Here is a 16,513-nt window from a genome sequence, read left to right on the forward strand (position 1 = left end):
GGTGGGGGCATTCGCGCTGGTCCTTCAAGGACTGGTAGGATTTTGATAGGTGGGAGATGAGAGGGGAGAACATTCTAAACAGAGGGCACTGTGTGGGTAGAGAGGCAGAAGTACGAAGAGGAACAGCGGCGGATCGCCGGACTGGTACACACGGGAAGGTGGTGAATTAAGACTGAAAGGCAGTTTGGGGCCACTTGACAGAATGCTGAGTTGTTTGTGCTTAACGGGTTTGGTGTAATGGAATCTGTGACTTAATTTTGAAGGTGCGTTTTTGTACTCAAATTGTTTTACTGTTGTTTACTACAGAAAACGGGGGTGGGGGGATTCTCTTCCTCTGAGTACTGAGTGATTAGCGCAACAGATAATAGGGCGTTTGTGGAATACAAATGAGAAGCGCGTAGCCTTAGAGCTGTAGGATTCAGTTAGTTAGATGATGACAAACAAATTTTACAGAGAACAGCATTATTAATTTTTTATGTTTTACTATTTTTTTCACAAAGTGAGCTTAGGCACCAGCCTTTTCAGAGAAAACCCACCGATCTTCAGGTTCTTTTTTAAAATTGCCATGTAGTAGGTACATATTTATGCCAACCCACCAAGTTAGATTTAGACGGCCACACACTTAGGTTTTTCATGTTATTCAGCCAAGGGCCATATTGACATTTAGCAATTTCATCAGTTGAGAGTTCTAGCGGGAACACGATGGGATTTGTTTCTGACACCGTGTGGGGTGGTTTTTGGTTGGCCTCCTAGTGATAGGAGCAGTGGCTCTTTAAAGTGCGAGACGTTTCTGTTTAGAGCTGTGGCCTTGTATCCGTACATTTGTAAGTTGTTCCCCCTACCCCTCTGTTGATCAGGGAAACAGAAGAAATAGTCTGTGATTGGATAAGCCTTGTTAACTGCAGACCAAACTTTTTGATAATATAGATTGGCAGCTTGAATTTTGATGGGAACTTTAAAGCAGTAGTATAATCGGGAATAAAAACTTAGTTCCTTTTTTTTTTTTTAAGTTTATTTATTTATTTTTGAGAGAGAGAGAGAAAGCATGAGCAGGGGAGGGGCAGAGAGAGAGGAGAGAGAGGGACTTCCAAGCAGACTCTGTGCTGTCAGCTCAGAGCCTGACTGGGCTCGATCTCACAAACTGAGATCATGACCTGAGCTGAAATCAAGAGTCAGATGCTTAACCAACTGAGCCACCCAGGCATCCCTAGTTTCTGGGGTTTTTTGGCTTTTTGTTTTTTAAAGCCCCACCCCCTTTTTTTGCTGCCAGTTTTAGGATACGGAAGTAGTCGATTTCTGCAGATGTCATGGCTTATCAGCTGGGAATAACTAGGGTTGTATGTGTTGATTTTAGATTGTAATAAGCAAAACGAGTCTACCTTGGCTTCAGTTAATTACATTTTCAACATGTGTGGTTGCTGTTGTTTGTTTTGACATGCCTCTTATTCAGGGTCAAGAGAGTGATTCATCAGAGACCTCTGTGCGAGGACCCCGCATTAAACATGTCTGCAGAAGAGCTGCTGTTGCCCTTGGCCGAAAACGAGCTGTGTTTCCTGATGACATGCCCACCCTGAGTGCCTTACCATGGGAAGAACGAGAAAAGATTTTGTCTTCCATGGGGAATGACGGTAGGTCAGGGAATGCCGGCCTCAGAGTCTAAGCAGACATTTGATTTGTTTGCTGATCATTCTGGGGACGCCTAGTAGGCTCTTTGTAGCATTATGTGTTAGTCTGGGTTTCTCCAAAAAACAAATGGCAAGGGTGCATTCAGTGGGTAAGGATTATACTAGAGAAAATGGCCTGAGAGAAAAAATGGGGAGGGAGCTGGGGAAGGCTGGGGGAACTATCAGACCACTTTGCAAGTCTGATCCCTATGAAAGAGAAAGGGGAGGAGGGTTGGACAGAATCTTCCCAGACTGTTTTCCCAGAGAGTTTGGCAAGGCTGTCAAGGAGTCCTTGGGCAGAAGTGGACTGTCAGAGTAGTTATGTGTCTCCCAGGACCAGCCCGCCTCAGTGTCCCTGCCATGCTCGGTCACTACCTAAGAGAGACCCTCATGGTAAGTGTGGCCTCTGTGATGCACTGGATTTCAGAGCACAGCAGTTGGGGCCCTTGGTCACTTAGTTACATGCCCCGTGGTTGGAGGTCTGAGGTACATTCTCACGGTTGCATTTAGATGCTGGGTGACTGCTCATATAAAATGTAGAGGTTTAGAGAATCTTAGGAAGCACTCAGTTCATATTTAAGTTAGACTGTGTTGTGTTCTCAGTGTTTGGATTTCTGCTTTCATCAAGCTGTAAGGTATAGACATTTTTAAACATTTAAAGAATGATCTATGATGGGATATTTTTATTATGACACATTTCATTTTTGGAGTCCCAATTAAAATGAGGCTCGCATGTATAGAATAACATCTGTGGATTTTGAGGACCCCCCCCCACCCCCCGCTCCCAAGAAGGAACTAGATACTCCCTGATAACTAACGCCTTGTTTCTTTAACAGACAAGTCATCAATTGCTGGCTCAGAAGATGCTGAACCTCTTGCTCCACCCATCAAACCAATTAAACCCGTTACCAGAAACAAGGCGCCTCAGGAACCTCCAGTAAAGAAAGGACGACGGTCCAGGCGGTGTGGGCAGTGTCCCGGCTGCCAGGTGCCTGAGGACTGTGGTGTTTGTACTAATTGCTTAGACAAGCCCAAGTTTGGTGGCCGAAATATAAAGAAGCAGTGCTGCAAGTGAGTGGGGGTCTTACTCGGAGGCGGTGGCCTCTCAGCCGTGAAGGTTTTGTGTTTATGCCTGGTTTGTGGCAGGGACGCAGCAGAAAACTGAATGTGGTGGTAATGAGTCCCCTTGAGGTGCAAGGTTAAGTTGCCCAGTTGGATTTTGTGACGTGGCTAGGTTTGGGCTGCCCTTCAATAAGACATAGTCTGGGGCAGTGCTGTCCAGGAGAATGTCCCGCTGCAGTAGGAATGTTCTCGGCTTAGTTCAGTATGGTAGCCATTAGCCAAACATGGCTGTAAAACCCTTGAAGTGTGGTTAGTATAACTCAGGAACCACATACTTAATTGCATTTCATGTTAATTAAATTTAAATAGCCACACGGGCTGACAAATTTATGGGGCACCTGGGCCGCTCTGTCGGTTAAGCGTCCGACTTTTGATCTCAGCTTGGGTCTTGATCTCAGGGCCGTGAGTTCAAGCCCTGTATTGGGCTCCACGCTGGGTGTGGAGCCTACTTAAAAAAAGAAGAGAAAAGAAAAAAAAACCTGATAAATTATATGTTTATATTTTATATATTGTATAAATTATATCTAGGTCACATATGTATGTAATATTTACATATACTCGATCTATCATTTATATATAATTTACATATATATTATAATATTATCTATAAATTTTCAGGTCAACTGAAATCACGGCATTCAGGAAATTGTGGTGATATGTTAGTATAAAACTCTTGGCTTTCTAACTCCTGGAATATTTTCATGCACATGGAATTTTTGATCTGAAAGTTTTGATTACTCGATCTTTTCCCCCTTGTTTTAGTCAGCTTATGGATGCACTTCTGCTCTCTGGGATAATTTGTTTGAAGCGAATCGAGACATTTGCACAGACAGAAATGTTGGTGACTGAGCATAAGGAGTATAGTGCTCAGACAAGGAGGAGATGTTAGCAGTAGGTATTTGCTGAATGAATGGCAGCACGAAAGTGATTTATAGAAAACGTGGTTGGGAGAAAGTACTTCAGGGGAGACAGTGTCTAGGAGACCGTAAGTAGTTCGGTGCTTTGGTTTAGTCTGTCCTTAAGCAGGAATCTTGCCTCCGTCCAATTAGTAGAAAGAAGTGAGATAATTCCCTGATCAGCAGAAAGGTACACGACTGCAAGATAAACCTGCACTATAATTTAGGGGTTGACATGGATTTAGACTTCAAATTAAGTTTCAGTTTCGCTAAGTTGAGGGGTGGAAAATATACAAAGCCCTGAGATAGACCTATAGCATTGTAGTCTCAGAGGACTTGTTGGTTAATTTCAGTCCATTTGTATTTAGATTACTATACGAATATTAATCTCCTAAGGGAGCAGAACCGATCTGACTACAAGAAATACCAGCTGATCATTTTGTGTGTGGTGCTGGTCAGTACTAGGTTATAAGAAATTTGAGTCCGTTTCAAAAATAATTTGATACTTGCTCCTTTTAGAGCCTACAGGTAGGTAAAATTGCCGATTGAAGCATTCAAAGGCTCGGATTGAATCTGAGTAATCAACAGTGCCTTTTTTCAACTCTCAAAATGAACCCGAAGAAAGGTTCACTGATTCTCGCAGGCCAATTGACACTTGTTTCAACTGCTCTTCTTCTAAATGTAGTTTACTTTATGATATCCCTTGTCATCCTAGGATGAGAAAATGTCAGAATCTACAATGGATGCCTTCCAAAGCCTACCTTCAGAAGCAAGCAAAAGGTAGTGTTGTAGAAAGATCTTCCCCAAATGCTTCCTGCTTTAATGCCATACAATCATGTGCATCTAGCGTAAAGAGAATGCTGATTTGTTGTTGTTGTTTTTTAAGTACCGCTCTTTCCCAGCAAGTTGGTGTTTGTGGAAGCTGGATGGTAGTTACATGAGGGTTCATTTTATTATTTCCTTTACCTTGAAATTTTCCATAATAAAAAAAAAAAAATTAATTCCTGTAAAAATCACAGTGCGTTCCATTTCCTAGAGCAACAAAAGTACCCCTATTTCACCTGACCAGCATGAGCCTTCCAGCGTCAACTTCAGCTGCAGGAAACTGAGAATAAGATTATGTTACATTCCTCTACTTCTGTCTTAAGTAAAATTCTTCTCACTTATACTCTTGTGTTTCCTCCTAGCTGTGAAAAAGAAAGAGAAAAAGTCTAAGACCAGTGAAAAGAAAGAGAGCAAAGAGAGCAGTGTTGTGAAGAATGTGGTGGACTGTAGTCAGAAGCCTACCCCGGCAGCAAGAGAGGACCCTGCCCCCAAGAAAAGCAATAGTGAACCACCCCCTCGAAAGCCCGTCGAGGAAAAGAGTGAAGAAGGGAATGCCTCTGCCCCGGGACCTGAATCCAAACAAGTTACCACCCCGACTTCCAGGAAGTCCGGCAAGCAGGTCTCCCAGCCGCCTCCAGTCACCCCCCCACAGCCACCAAGCACAGCACCGCCAAGAAAAGAAGTTCCCAAGACCACTCCTAGCGAGCCCAAGAAAAAGCAGCCTCCACCACCAGAATCAGGTGAGTGAGGAAGGCAAGGAGCAATAGCTGAACCAGAAGAACACCTCTGTCTTTCTTAAACAGCATGTGGAAACCTGACGTGTGTATTTTTAAGCCTTTAATTCAGAAAAATTAGCTCTCTTTTAACCTGTTTACAGAATAATAGAGAAATAGAAGCAAAAAAACCCAGTTAAGTCGGAGGTATTGTCTTCATTTCCTATTTAAAGCCCAGAGTTTCAGTAGTTTCCTGTGTTTTCTAATGCCCCTTTCCTCACAGGCCAGTGAGTCCTAAAAGTGGTCGTTGCTATCTAGCACTGACTGTAATTTATGTTGAATTCTTCAGGTCCAGAGCAAAGCAAGCAGAAAAAAGTGGCTCCTCGACCAAGTATTCCTGTAAAACAAAAACCAAAAGAAAAGGTGAGGAGAGATTCGTTTCTCTGCCATTGCTCGGGAATGCGTTCCATCCTGTAAGGCAATAGTCTTGTCCTTGGCATTTACGTGATTGCGTGAATGAAACCGCGTATCTGCTTCTAGGAAGATGGCAGTGGACTTTCTTAAAATTGACAAACTTCAGGTTTAGGCTTTCACTCGTTTTGTTTTTTGTTTCTTTCCCCTTGTTCCTTTCCCCTTCTTTGTGGTCCTCTGTGCTTAGGCTTATGTCGCAGGCCACTTTAGGGTAATTGTTTTTGCCTTCAGCATCCTTTAGTGACATTTGTCTATAACTATCACCCTTCCCTGTGTCTACGCTGTTATAATTATAGGGAGAGAGATGGGTCTTCAAGAATCTTCTGGCTCTTTCTGCTGTCTCTCTGTGCCACCATAATGGCGTGTATGAACTTCCTGGTTGATACTCTCAAGAGTATCAGCAATGCCAAAGAGGGGCAGATGCCAGGGTCTTAGGAGGCCTTACTCCAAGGTCCTTGTCTGGCTTCTGACTGTAGTGATAATCAAGCATGGTCATACGGACAAATTGAAATCATTGATGATCACAGAGCTGGGAATGCTTCTGTGAGCATCCCAGGCGGGTTAAACAGGAGTGGAGCGATCGGCCCCACATTTGATGTGCAGCTCAAAGATCTAGAAAAATGGCAGAATAAACTGCTCCCGTGCTGTCACTTCCGTTTCATTGTGCCAACAACCTCGGCCGGCGTCACGGACCACGAAGAAGCAAGACAAGAGCCCACAGGGGAGAGTCCTGGAATTCTTCTTCTCGGGTTGTAATACATATATAAAATGCCTTTCTGGAGAAAAGAATCTGAAGATTGACTCTCTGTGTCTGTAGGGTACTTCCTTGGAGATGTGTTTTCTAGATTTGTTAGACTTGTCGTTTGCGTTATCTGTTACAAAGGCAAAGGCAAATAGGGTGTGGTTTTGTTCTTCATCCGTCTTCTGTCTCTGTAGGAAAAGCCACCTCTAGTCAGTAAGCAGGAGAACACAGGCACTTTGAACATCCTCAGCACTCTCTCCAATGGCAATAGTTCGAAGCAAAAAATCCCAGCAGATGGAGTCCACAGGATCAGAGTGGACTTTAAGGTAAAGGTGTTTTCGTGACCATGTAGTATATCAAGCGTCATGGACTTTAAATCAGAAAAATGATGTTAACCAGGGGTGCCTGGGTGGCTCAGTTGGTTAAGTGTCCGACTTCGGCTCGGGTCGTGATCTGAGTTCGTGGGTTTGGGCCCCGCGTCTGGCTCTGCGCTGACAGCTCGGAGCCTGGAGCCTGCTTTGGATTCTGTGTCTCCCTCTCTCTCTGCCCCTCCCCCGCTCACACGCTGTCTCTGTCTCTCAAAAATGAATAAACATTAAAAAAAAAAAAACAACAATGTTAACCCAAGGTATTGAAAGAAAGGCAACTCGACACCAAGTCAGGGAGTAAGAACTACCATCAGAAGGTGGGTTCAGGGGTGAGAGACACCACTGTTTGTGAGCTGGCTAAAGAACACAGGCATTGACGCACTCCTGACCATCGTGAGCAATAAAAGTGCATTTGGATGAGAACAGTGTCTGAGGAAAGAATTCATTCACATAGGAATTATCGAACCACGATGATGGCTTGAATCAGCAAAACTTTAAGGAAAAGTCAGTCTCAGGGTATCTTTTAACAGCGTGTGTGTCTGAGCTTCTAATTTTGTAAAGCAGCAGTTCTTTTCAAACCCACTGAAGTGAAGTATTCTGGACACTATGCTGTCACTCTGGCTCTAGGCTTTCCATCCTCACTTTCGTTCCAAAGCGGTGTCATTGTAACACTTTCATAAATGACCTGTGTCTCTCTCTCTGCAGGAGGATTGTGAAGCAGAAAATGTATGGGAGATGGGAGGCTTAGGAATCCTGACCTCTGTTCCTATAACCCCCAGAGTGGTTTGCTTTCTCTGTGCCAGTAGTGGGCATGTAGAGGTAAGAAATCCTGCTTCTTGGTACCCCAGAAAGTTGAATCGTAGATTATTTTGCTGTAATGAAAGAATCATTTATTCTGTTTCGTTGGCGTGTACCACAGGTGCTACCCCCTCTTTAATTTTATTTAATTTTTAAAGTAATCTCCCTGCCGAACGTGGGGCTCAAACTCACAACCCCGAGATCAAGAGTCGCATGCTCCACAGGAGGCCTCTAGGTGCCCTGGTATCTCCTCTTGAAACCAGCCACCGAAGTATTTTTGAAGATTTTGTAGAGGTTTTATGAAGGAATCTGCCTCTTAGTAGAGTAGCAAAAGTATTGAGTGTGAAAAGTTTAATGGTCTCATCTCTTAAATTCACTCTTTTTATTAGAGTTCTGATATTTCTGCTACATGTCCAAACATGGAAAAACTGTTACAGTGCTCTTCTAGAGAAAGATATGGCTATCTTATATTGAATATCAAAAACCCCTTGTCTATAAAGAGCTCTTGGCAATTAATAAGAAAAAGGAACAACACCCACTAAAAGAAAAGGCTAAGGACAGAAATACGTAATTCACAAAATGAGAAATAAACATGGTGGGAGGTGTCCTAGAGCCTTCTGATGAACAAAAATTGGACATTAAGCATTAAAAAGATCATGTGGGAAGGGACACCTGATTGCCTCAGTTGGTGGAGCATGTGACTCTTGAGCTTGTGTTGCGTGTTAGCCCCAGGTTGGGTGTAGAGATTACTTAAAAATAAAATCTTAAAAAAAAAAATCACGTGGGAAAAAAAGATTTGGAAATAGGGACTTTCCGCTGGTGGAAATCTAAATGTTACAGTCTTTCTTTCTGAGCAGATTGTTCGGAAATACGTATTTATCTTTAAAATGAGCATACTGTCTAACCCAACAATGGTACTCCAGGCATTTATCTTAAGGCTGTAATTAGATCAGCAAATAGGTATATGTGTACATACATATGTGCGTGTACAATACATACACGTGTATATAAACATACATGTACATAATATATACATGTATTGTATACATACATGTATATAATAAACCTTTCTCTATATATGTAATAAATACAAGACTTTATTTCAGTACTCTTTATAGTAATCAAAAATAGGAAACAGCCAAAAGTTTGTCAGTAAAGAGCGGGGGCTTGGTTAAAATAATTATAGGACATGCATATAAGGGCAAGTATGAAGTTCTACATAATAATACAGATTGATATTGACATGGAAAGGTGTCCTTGACACGTCACTGAGTTAAAATAGCAGGTTACAAAGTAGTATGTAAAGCGTGATCCCATTTTGGTTTGGACATTGTTTTAAAAATATATTCAGAAAGAGTTGTGGAAAGATTTACATCAAAATCTTAAAAGTGTGGTTGGGTTATGGTTGACTTGTTTTCTCTTTATTTTTCTTTATCCTTTTGAATCTTTTGCAGTGAGTATCTGCCACCTTTACAGTAAGAGAGGAAAAAAAGCACAATTTAAATAGAAAGCAGAAGTTTGTCATTCATACAATCCTCAATTCCAGAATGCCTCCTTCGCTTATTACTTTATCACATATGTATTTTAGTATCATAACGAAATTCCAAACCCAGATTGTAATGTGGATATTGAGCAGTCCGTGAGACTCATTCACTAGCTAAGAGATTCAGCCCTGCCCACTTGCTATGTTAAATTATACATTATTGTCTGGTGTTCATTCATTAAGCAAATCTATTAGTGCCTATCGTGAACTATAATATTGTTCTAAGTGGTGGGGTTGCTTTAGATACCATTGAGATTAAGAATATTCAGTGTAGGGGGGCCTGGGTGGCTCAGTCAGTTAAGTGTCCGACTTTGGCTCAGGTCATGATCTCACAGCTCATGGGTTCGAACTCCACGTCAACTTGTCTCTCTCTCAAAAATAAAAAAACATTAAAACATTAAAAAAAAAAAAGAATATTCAGTCTATAATTGATTCTCTGCCTTTTGGCTAAGAGCAAGCGGAGAATATTCAGTCTGTAACATCAAGGGTCCGCTGTATCTCTTGTATGTAATCTTTATACTTTGCATCCATACATATGCTATCCACATGAATAACTTGTAGCACCAGTCCTTCAACTTCTATGATAAAACGATTTTTTTCAGACTATAATTGCTTTAATTTAAATTGTGTAGTTATGCACAGCAATCCCACAGGATTCCAAAAAACTGAATTAGAAAAGGAATAGCCCACTGCCTGCATTGCACTCCTAAAACATTACCAGTGCCTAATGAATTCTGGCATTTGAATTTTAAAAATCTTTTTATGGTGATGTTATTTCAGATTTGCAGAAAAGTTAGAGTACAAAGAATTCCCATATATCCTTCACCCAGATTTCCCAAATGTTAATTTTTTAAGTTTATTTATTTTGAGAAAGAGAGAGAGCCAGCAGGGGAAGGGCAGAGAGAGAGAGAGAGAGAGAGAGGGAGGGAGGGAGAGAATCCAAAGCAGGCTGCGCACCACCAACATAGAGCTTGACGTGGGGCTCAGACTCACCAACTGCGAGATCATGACCTAAGCCGAAACCAAGAGTTGGAAACTTAACTGACTGAGCCACCCAGGTGCCCCTCAAATGTCAATATTTTTATTTGCTTTATCCTTTTCTCTTTGTGTGTCCGTATTTTACAAAGTGAGAAGTTAAATATGTATACACATTTTATATGCAGACACATTTTTTTCTGAAACTTTGGGAGTAAGTTGCAGACGTGTCCTTTTACGTCTGAATATTTTGGTGTATATTTCCTAAAACCAAGGACATTCTCACGTAATCACAGTATAGTTATCAAAATCAGGAAATTAACACTGGTATATTACTGTTAATCTAATCTATAGACCTCATTTAGACTTGACCAGTTGCCCCAATAATTCTGTTATGGCAAAATAAAATTCTTTTTTTTTTTTTTTTTAAGTTTATTTATTTATTTTGAGGCAGGAGGGAGCACAAGCGGGGAGGGGCAAAGAGAATCCCAAGCAGACTCCACTCTGTCAGCATCAGGCCCCATGTAGGGCCTGAGCTCATGAACGGTGAGATCATGATGTGAGCCAAAATCAAAAGTTGGATGCTTAACCAACTGAGCCATGCAGGTGCCCAGCAAAATAAAATTCTTACTCAAAATTTTTAAAAATGCCCATATGAAAATATCATTTTAAAATTACAGATGGAAAGGATAAACCAGAGCTTACAACTGTCTTTAGTGTATTGTCGGAAACCTTTAAAACCTTCCCAGGGTACCTGGGTGGCTCCGTCAGTTCAGTGTCTGACTCTTCCTTTTGACTCAGGTCATGATGTCGCAGTTCATGGGTTCAAGTCCTGGTTCATGGGTTCGAGCCCTGCGTTGGGCTCTGCACTGACAGCACAGATCCTGCTTGGAATTCTCTCTCTTTCTGCCTCTCCCCTGCAAACACACAAAACCTCCCCATTTCTCCCTTCCCATAGCTCTTGTAGCGTGGTTATGGCACTTAGCCACATTCTGTTAAATCTGGGAATGTATTTATTATATATAAAAAAATACATATCTATATAGTTACTTTAAAAATATTTTTTAATGTTTATTTATTTTTGAGACAGAGACACAGACCATGAGTGGGGGAGGGGCAGAGAGAAAGGGAGACACAGAATCTGAAGCAGGGTCGAGGTTCCGTGCTGTCAGCACAGAGCCCGAGGCAGGGCTCGAACTTACCAGCCGCGAGATCATGACCTGAGCCAAAGTCGGACACTTAACCGACCAAGCCACCCAGGCGCCCCTATATAGTTATTTTTTTAATTCTACTGTTATTACTTTAGTCCCCTGAATCACCTGCAATGCCTAATATTGGACTTTTTTTTTTTTTTTTTACATAATCATTGCTGAATGATTATATGTTGAATAAAACATGTTGGGCTCCTGTAGCCTGAAGTATATAGATAGGATTTGGTTGCTATTTCGTCATGTTATTTGACAACTTCTATGTTCCCATCTACCCTAGTTTGTGTATTGCCAAGTCTGTTGTGAGCCCTTCCACAAGTTTTGTTTAGAGGAGAACGAGCGCCCTCTGGAGGACCAGCTGGAAAATTGGTGTTGTCGTCGCTGCAAGTTCTGTCATGTCTGTGGAAGGCAGCACCAGGCTACAAAGGTATAAAACTAAGTGATAGAACTCTTTAGAGGATTACCCCCTCTCTCCATCTCTGCCTTTTGTTTTTGGGTTTTGTACCTATATTTTTTCTTTGTTGGCTTAGTCTAGCGTGACTACTTAGGTATAATTCATTGCCTATTTTTGTGTTTTAATTTGGGGCATATAGGAGAAAACGTTGTCATTAGGTAAAATCCCCCAAAGTAAATCAAATCTACCCGATAAGAACATTCATCACCGAGGACCTTTCGCAGGACCTAAATCCGCATGCTTTCACTGAGAATAAATAATTCGTGAGAAAATTTAAACTGTTATCATGATGTGCTATACTTTAGTTGCAGATAAATATGAAAGGGACACTGAGTCATAGGTGTTTCAAGTGAATTGATGTGATACCCACCTTTGCCTTTAAATTTTCTTTTTTATTATAAGTGACATACAATATTATGTTAGTTTTTGGCGTGCGACTTAGTGATTCAGTACTTCTGTACATTACACAGTGCCCACCGTGAGAAGTGCCGTCGCCATCTGCCAACGCACGACACCGTTACGTTCCTAGTGACTATATTCTCTACACTGCGCTTTCCGTGTCTGTGACCCACTCACTTTATACCTGGAAGTTGGTAGCTATTCATCCTCTGCCTTTATATTTCCTACAGCAGCTGCTGGAGTGTAATAAGTGCCGAAACAGCTATCACCCTGAGTGCCTGGGACCAAACTACCCCACCAAACCCACAAAGAAAAAGAAAGTTTGGGTGAGTGCACACATCGTGCTGTTTCAGAGCGAACTGGCATGGAGCTCTGGGGCTCGTGCACCTTGTAACAGGGAGAGCCTTGCTCGAGGATGTCATTGTAACAATGTTTTGGTCTCATTATTAAGGAAAGCCATCCCAGAGAAGAAGTCCACTCTGGAAACTGATTGCATCCGAGATCTTTTTAAACGAGATGAGATACTAAAAATGAATTCCTATTGAATTTCTTTTCTTTTCCAGATCTGCACCAAGTGTGTTCGCTGCAAGAGCTGTGGATCCACGACTCCAGGCAAAGGATGGGACGCACAGTGGTCTCATGATTTTTCACTGTGCCATGACTGTGCCAAACTCTTTGCTAAAGGTACATCAAAAAAGCTGGTTTTATCAACTTTCAGGGGTTATATTTGGTTGTTCTGGAGGTGAACCGAACACTCCAGGGAAGTGAAGTAGAAAGTCTTGCACATTTTGTCAAGGGTACCATTTAGACCATTTCCTAAGTTCCTGGCCTTGTTCTTTTCTTTACGTGAAGTATTACAGCAACTAGAAATATTTTGTTAGCTTATATGAGAAGAATTAAGGGGACTTGTTGTAATAACTAACCACAAAGAAATGCTCTAAGCCATTATTTCCGAAAGTAAGGTACATAGACATTTCATTGTTTCAGAAGTGATTTTAGGTGGTATTGAGTCAAACATTTTATTTTCATAGATATGCTAGAAAAAAATTAATAGCTAATACGTTAAACTCGTTTTGCTGATTGAGGATAATAATGATACAAAGTTTACTATTGGAAGTTATACTAATATAAGCAAGTTACTAATATAAGCAAATCAATGTTAAGTCTATTAAGAATGATAGAGGATATTATGGATAAAACAAATTGATGAAGGTTGCATGTTGTGCTGAACTTTTCAAAGTGCTGCTCTAAGCTCTAACTTAAATCACTAGGAATAAGGAGGTGTAAATTAACTGTGTTATTTTACACCCATATCCTCAACCTTTTTTAAAAAATATAGACATTTCTTTGGAATGTTCAAGAGAGAAAATTCTCTCTTTCATTCTTTTTTTATTGTGTCGTCTGTAGACTCTACCCCACGACCTTTAAAAATGAGTCTAAATAAGGGTGCCTGGCTGGCTCAGTCCATAGAGCATGTGACTCTCGATCTCAGGGTCGTGAGTTCAAGCTCCACGTTAGGTGTGGAGGCTACTCCAAAAGAAAAGGAGTCTAAATGGAATTAGTGGTATGTTCTAAGAGCTCAGAATAATCTTGACGCCGCACAGATGTGTGAGCATCCCATCGGAGATCTATGCTGGCGTCAAGAAGTTCCGGCACATAGAAGCCCCAGCCTCAGAGGTGCCGGCACGGGGCCCAGAGCCCCGCTGAACCGCGTGCTTTGCTCACAGGGAACTTCTGCCCTCTGTGTGACAAGTGCTATGATGACGACGACTACGAGAGCAAGATGATGCAGTGTGGGAAGTGCGACCGCTGGGTCCACTCCAAATGTGAGAATCTTTCAGGTACAGAAGGTTGGAGTCTTTTTTTTATTACAGTTTTCTTCTTTCTTGGTACATTTACAGCCCCCAGAGTAATCTGTAAACGTAACATTACGGCCATGCTGTTACTTAGAGCCGTTTTAAATTTCCCTTCTTGGTCTCTAGAATAACTTAAATAACTTCGGTCTCTAACACTGTCGTGTTAAGTTATGTTTATCAGGAACATAAACATTTACAATATTCATTTGCAGCTTTTGGTGGGCACCGTAACCGGTCGATCCTTCAGTAACCAAATCCTGGGTTAGTGTTGCTGGCGTCCCTTTGGAGCTCAGTATGTGGGGATCAGTTCCTAGGGGATATTAGAGTCTTGCTACTGTTCCTAAGCTACAACTTTATATTAAATTCAGTGGAGTAATGTCCTCTTCTCCCTGTCTGCCACCCTTCAGAGCACCTCAGCATCGTAGGTTTTTGTTTTTCCAGATGAGATGTATGAGATTCTATCTAATCTGCCAGAAAGCGTGGCCTATACTTGTGTGAACTGTACTGAGCGGCACCCTGCAGAGTGGCGACTGGCCCTTGAAAAAGAGCTACAGATCTCTCTGAAGCAAGTCCTGACAGCTTTGCTGAACTCTCGGACCACCAGCCACTTGCTCCGCTACCGACAGGTAGGCCCGAGTCTCATGTCGGTTCCTAAGAGTTTGTTCTGAAGTGGGTTTTCTCTGGTGATGGAATGTTGGTTTATTTGCTCTAATTTTATTTCGCGTCATTCTTCATTTAGTTTTGTAGAGTCACCTGTTTTGGCTTTCAACCATTAAGAAAATCTTCAGGGCTGGGGTGCCTGGGTGGCTCGGTCAGCTTCAGCTCAGGTCGTGATCTGGTTCAAACCCCGCGTCAGAGTCTGTGCTGACAGCTCAGAGCCTGGAGCCTGCTCGGATTCTGTGTCTCCTCTCCCTTTCTCTCTGCCCCTCCCCACTCCTGTTGTGTCTCTCTCTCTCTCTCTCAAAAATGAATAAACATTAGGAAAAAAAAAAAAAGGTTTTTGTTTTTTTTTTTTTTTAAGAAAATCTTTAGAGCCCAGAGTAAGACCTTGTCTAGGGAACTTCTTTGCTGTTATGATAAGAAATTCGGACTTTCTACTCTGAAGGGTCTGAGAGGGACCAATGAAGAGCTTCACCCAAGAGTAACCTGATCAGAGTTGCTTTTTTAGAGAAAAAATGATTCTGACTAGAAGAGAGAGGAAGGATTGGTGAGGACTGAGGCTAGAAGCAGGGATAGTGGTTGGGAGGCAGTTAGATCAATCTGGGGAGGAGAGAGACTGAGGGCCTGATCTAAGATGATAGTCATGTGGCTAGAGACCCTTTCCCTCTGGGAAATCCCTAGGCTCCTCGGGGCACAATTTGTAAATCACTACTTTTTGTCTATTTTAGTCGTGAACTATATACATCTGTAGAGTAGTCATTAGAAACTCAAGGTAAAATGCTGAAAGAACCGCACGGATAACTTGAACTCAGAGATAGGCTGTTGTCGCTTTATCTCTTGATAGAACTCCACATTTTGGATAGGAACATTTGCAATCTGTCTTCCTCAGAAGGGACTGGAGGGTGTCTATGTTTTCATACGAGGTTTGGAAGTTATCGGGCAAAGCTTCTAAGTTCAAAGTCACAGACTTTCATGGTCAAAGTCTTAGAGAACTGGCTCGTTCTGATTACTTTTTCTGTTATTTAAGAAATCTCTGATTATTTTCACGTTCTTTAGGTTTAATAATAGGAATCCTTCCGTGCTATCTTTATGAATTTTAATAGAATTTACACGGGTGCCTCATTTTCAGTGTCAGGTAAAAGAAACCTGTCTTTCCTGGCAACAGGCTGCCAAGCCACCAGACTTAAATCCTGAGACGGAGGAGAGCATACCTTCCCGCAGCTCCCCGGAAGGGCCTGACCCGCCGGTGCTTACCGAGGTCAGCAAACAGGAGGAGCATCAGCCTTTAGATCTGGAAGGAGTGAAGAGGAAAATGGACCAAGGGGGTTACACATCCGTGGTATGTCTCTCCAACGAACTACCAACATTCCAAGTGCCATTTTAGCTTCTTTGGGTCTTTGGGGGATGAGGCTTGGGAGTAAGCGTTAAAAGATGGTTTGTATTATATTTAGCAACGTCATGTGGATTTAAATACCTAAAAATATGTGAGCTCTCTGAGCTCTGTGTTTCAGAAGACAGGGAGGTAGTGTCTCAGAACGGTTCTCTGGTTTGGCTTTCATCTGAGTTCGCTGAAAATCATTTTTGCCTTAAAATTATTTTTATATTTAAACTTTGTGGGAACATGCTAACGTGAAGTTACTTGGTTTGCCCCTTTTGAAATCATGTCTGAATAACGTGTCTTTCAGTCTAGGATCTTTATTATAGACAGATGTCTTTTAAATGTATGGTTTTAAGGATGTATGGGAATGATTGTTATCTCACGGTCCATATTTGACATTCATTTGTTGATGGGGCATCCAGCTGGCTCAGTCAGTGGAGC

The 16,513-nt window shown here is 41.9% G+C and overlaps 1 protein-coding gene across 6 annotated transcripts in view; it reads left to right on the top strand.

Moving 5' to 3' along the window:
• KMT2A (lysine methyltransferase 2A) overlaps window positions 1-16,513 on the top strand; it is an 85,193-nt gene that overhangs the window by 33,387 nt on the left and 35,293 nt on the right. For 3 of the 6 annotated variants that reach the window (XM_030331732.1, XM_030331727.1, XM_030331730.1), the window contains 13 exons: window positions 1,451-1,628; window positions 2,501-2,735; window positions 4,398-4,462; window positions 4,870-5,247; window positions 5,570-5,643; window positions 6,628-6,759; window positions 7,507-7,620; window positions 11,606-11,752; window positions 12,409-12,504; window positions 12,742-12,862; window positions 13,906-14,028; window positions 14,476-14,660; window positions 15,860-16,033. In XM_030331732.1, coding sequence (XP_030187592.1) covers window positions 1,451-1,628; window positions 2,501-2,735; window positions 4,398-4,462; window positions 4,870-5,247; window positions 5,570-5,643; window positions 6,628-6,759; window positions 7,507-7,620; window positions 11,606-11,752; window positions 12,409-12,504; window positions 12,742-12,862; window positions 13,906-14,028; window positions 14,476-14,660; window positions 15,860-16,033 — 2,022 coding nt within the window. The remainder of the gene's footprint in view (window positions 1-1,450; window positions 1,629-2,500; window positions 2,736-4,397; window positions 4,463-4,869; window positions 5,248-5,569; window positions 5,644-6,627; window positions 6,760-7,506; window positions 7,621-11,605; window positions 11,753-12,408; window positions 12,505-12,741; window positions 12,863-13,905; window positions 14,029-14,475; window positions 14,661-15,859; window positions 16,034-16,513) is intronic. The other 3 variants (XM_030331729.1, XM_030331731.1, XM_030331728.1) reach the window with 2 other exon arrangements.

This window comes from Lynx canadensis, chromosome D1 (genome assembly GCF_007474595.2).
Source record: "Lynx canadensis isolate LIC74 chromosome D1, mLynCan4.pri.v2, whole genome shotgun sequence".
Taxonomy (NCBI): Eukaryota; Metazoa; Chordata; class Mammalia; order Carnivora; family Felidae; genus Lynx; species Lynx canadensis.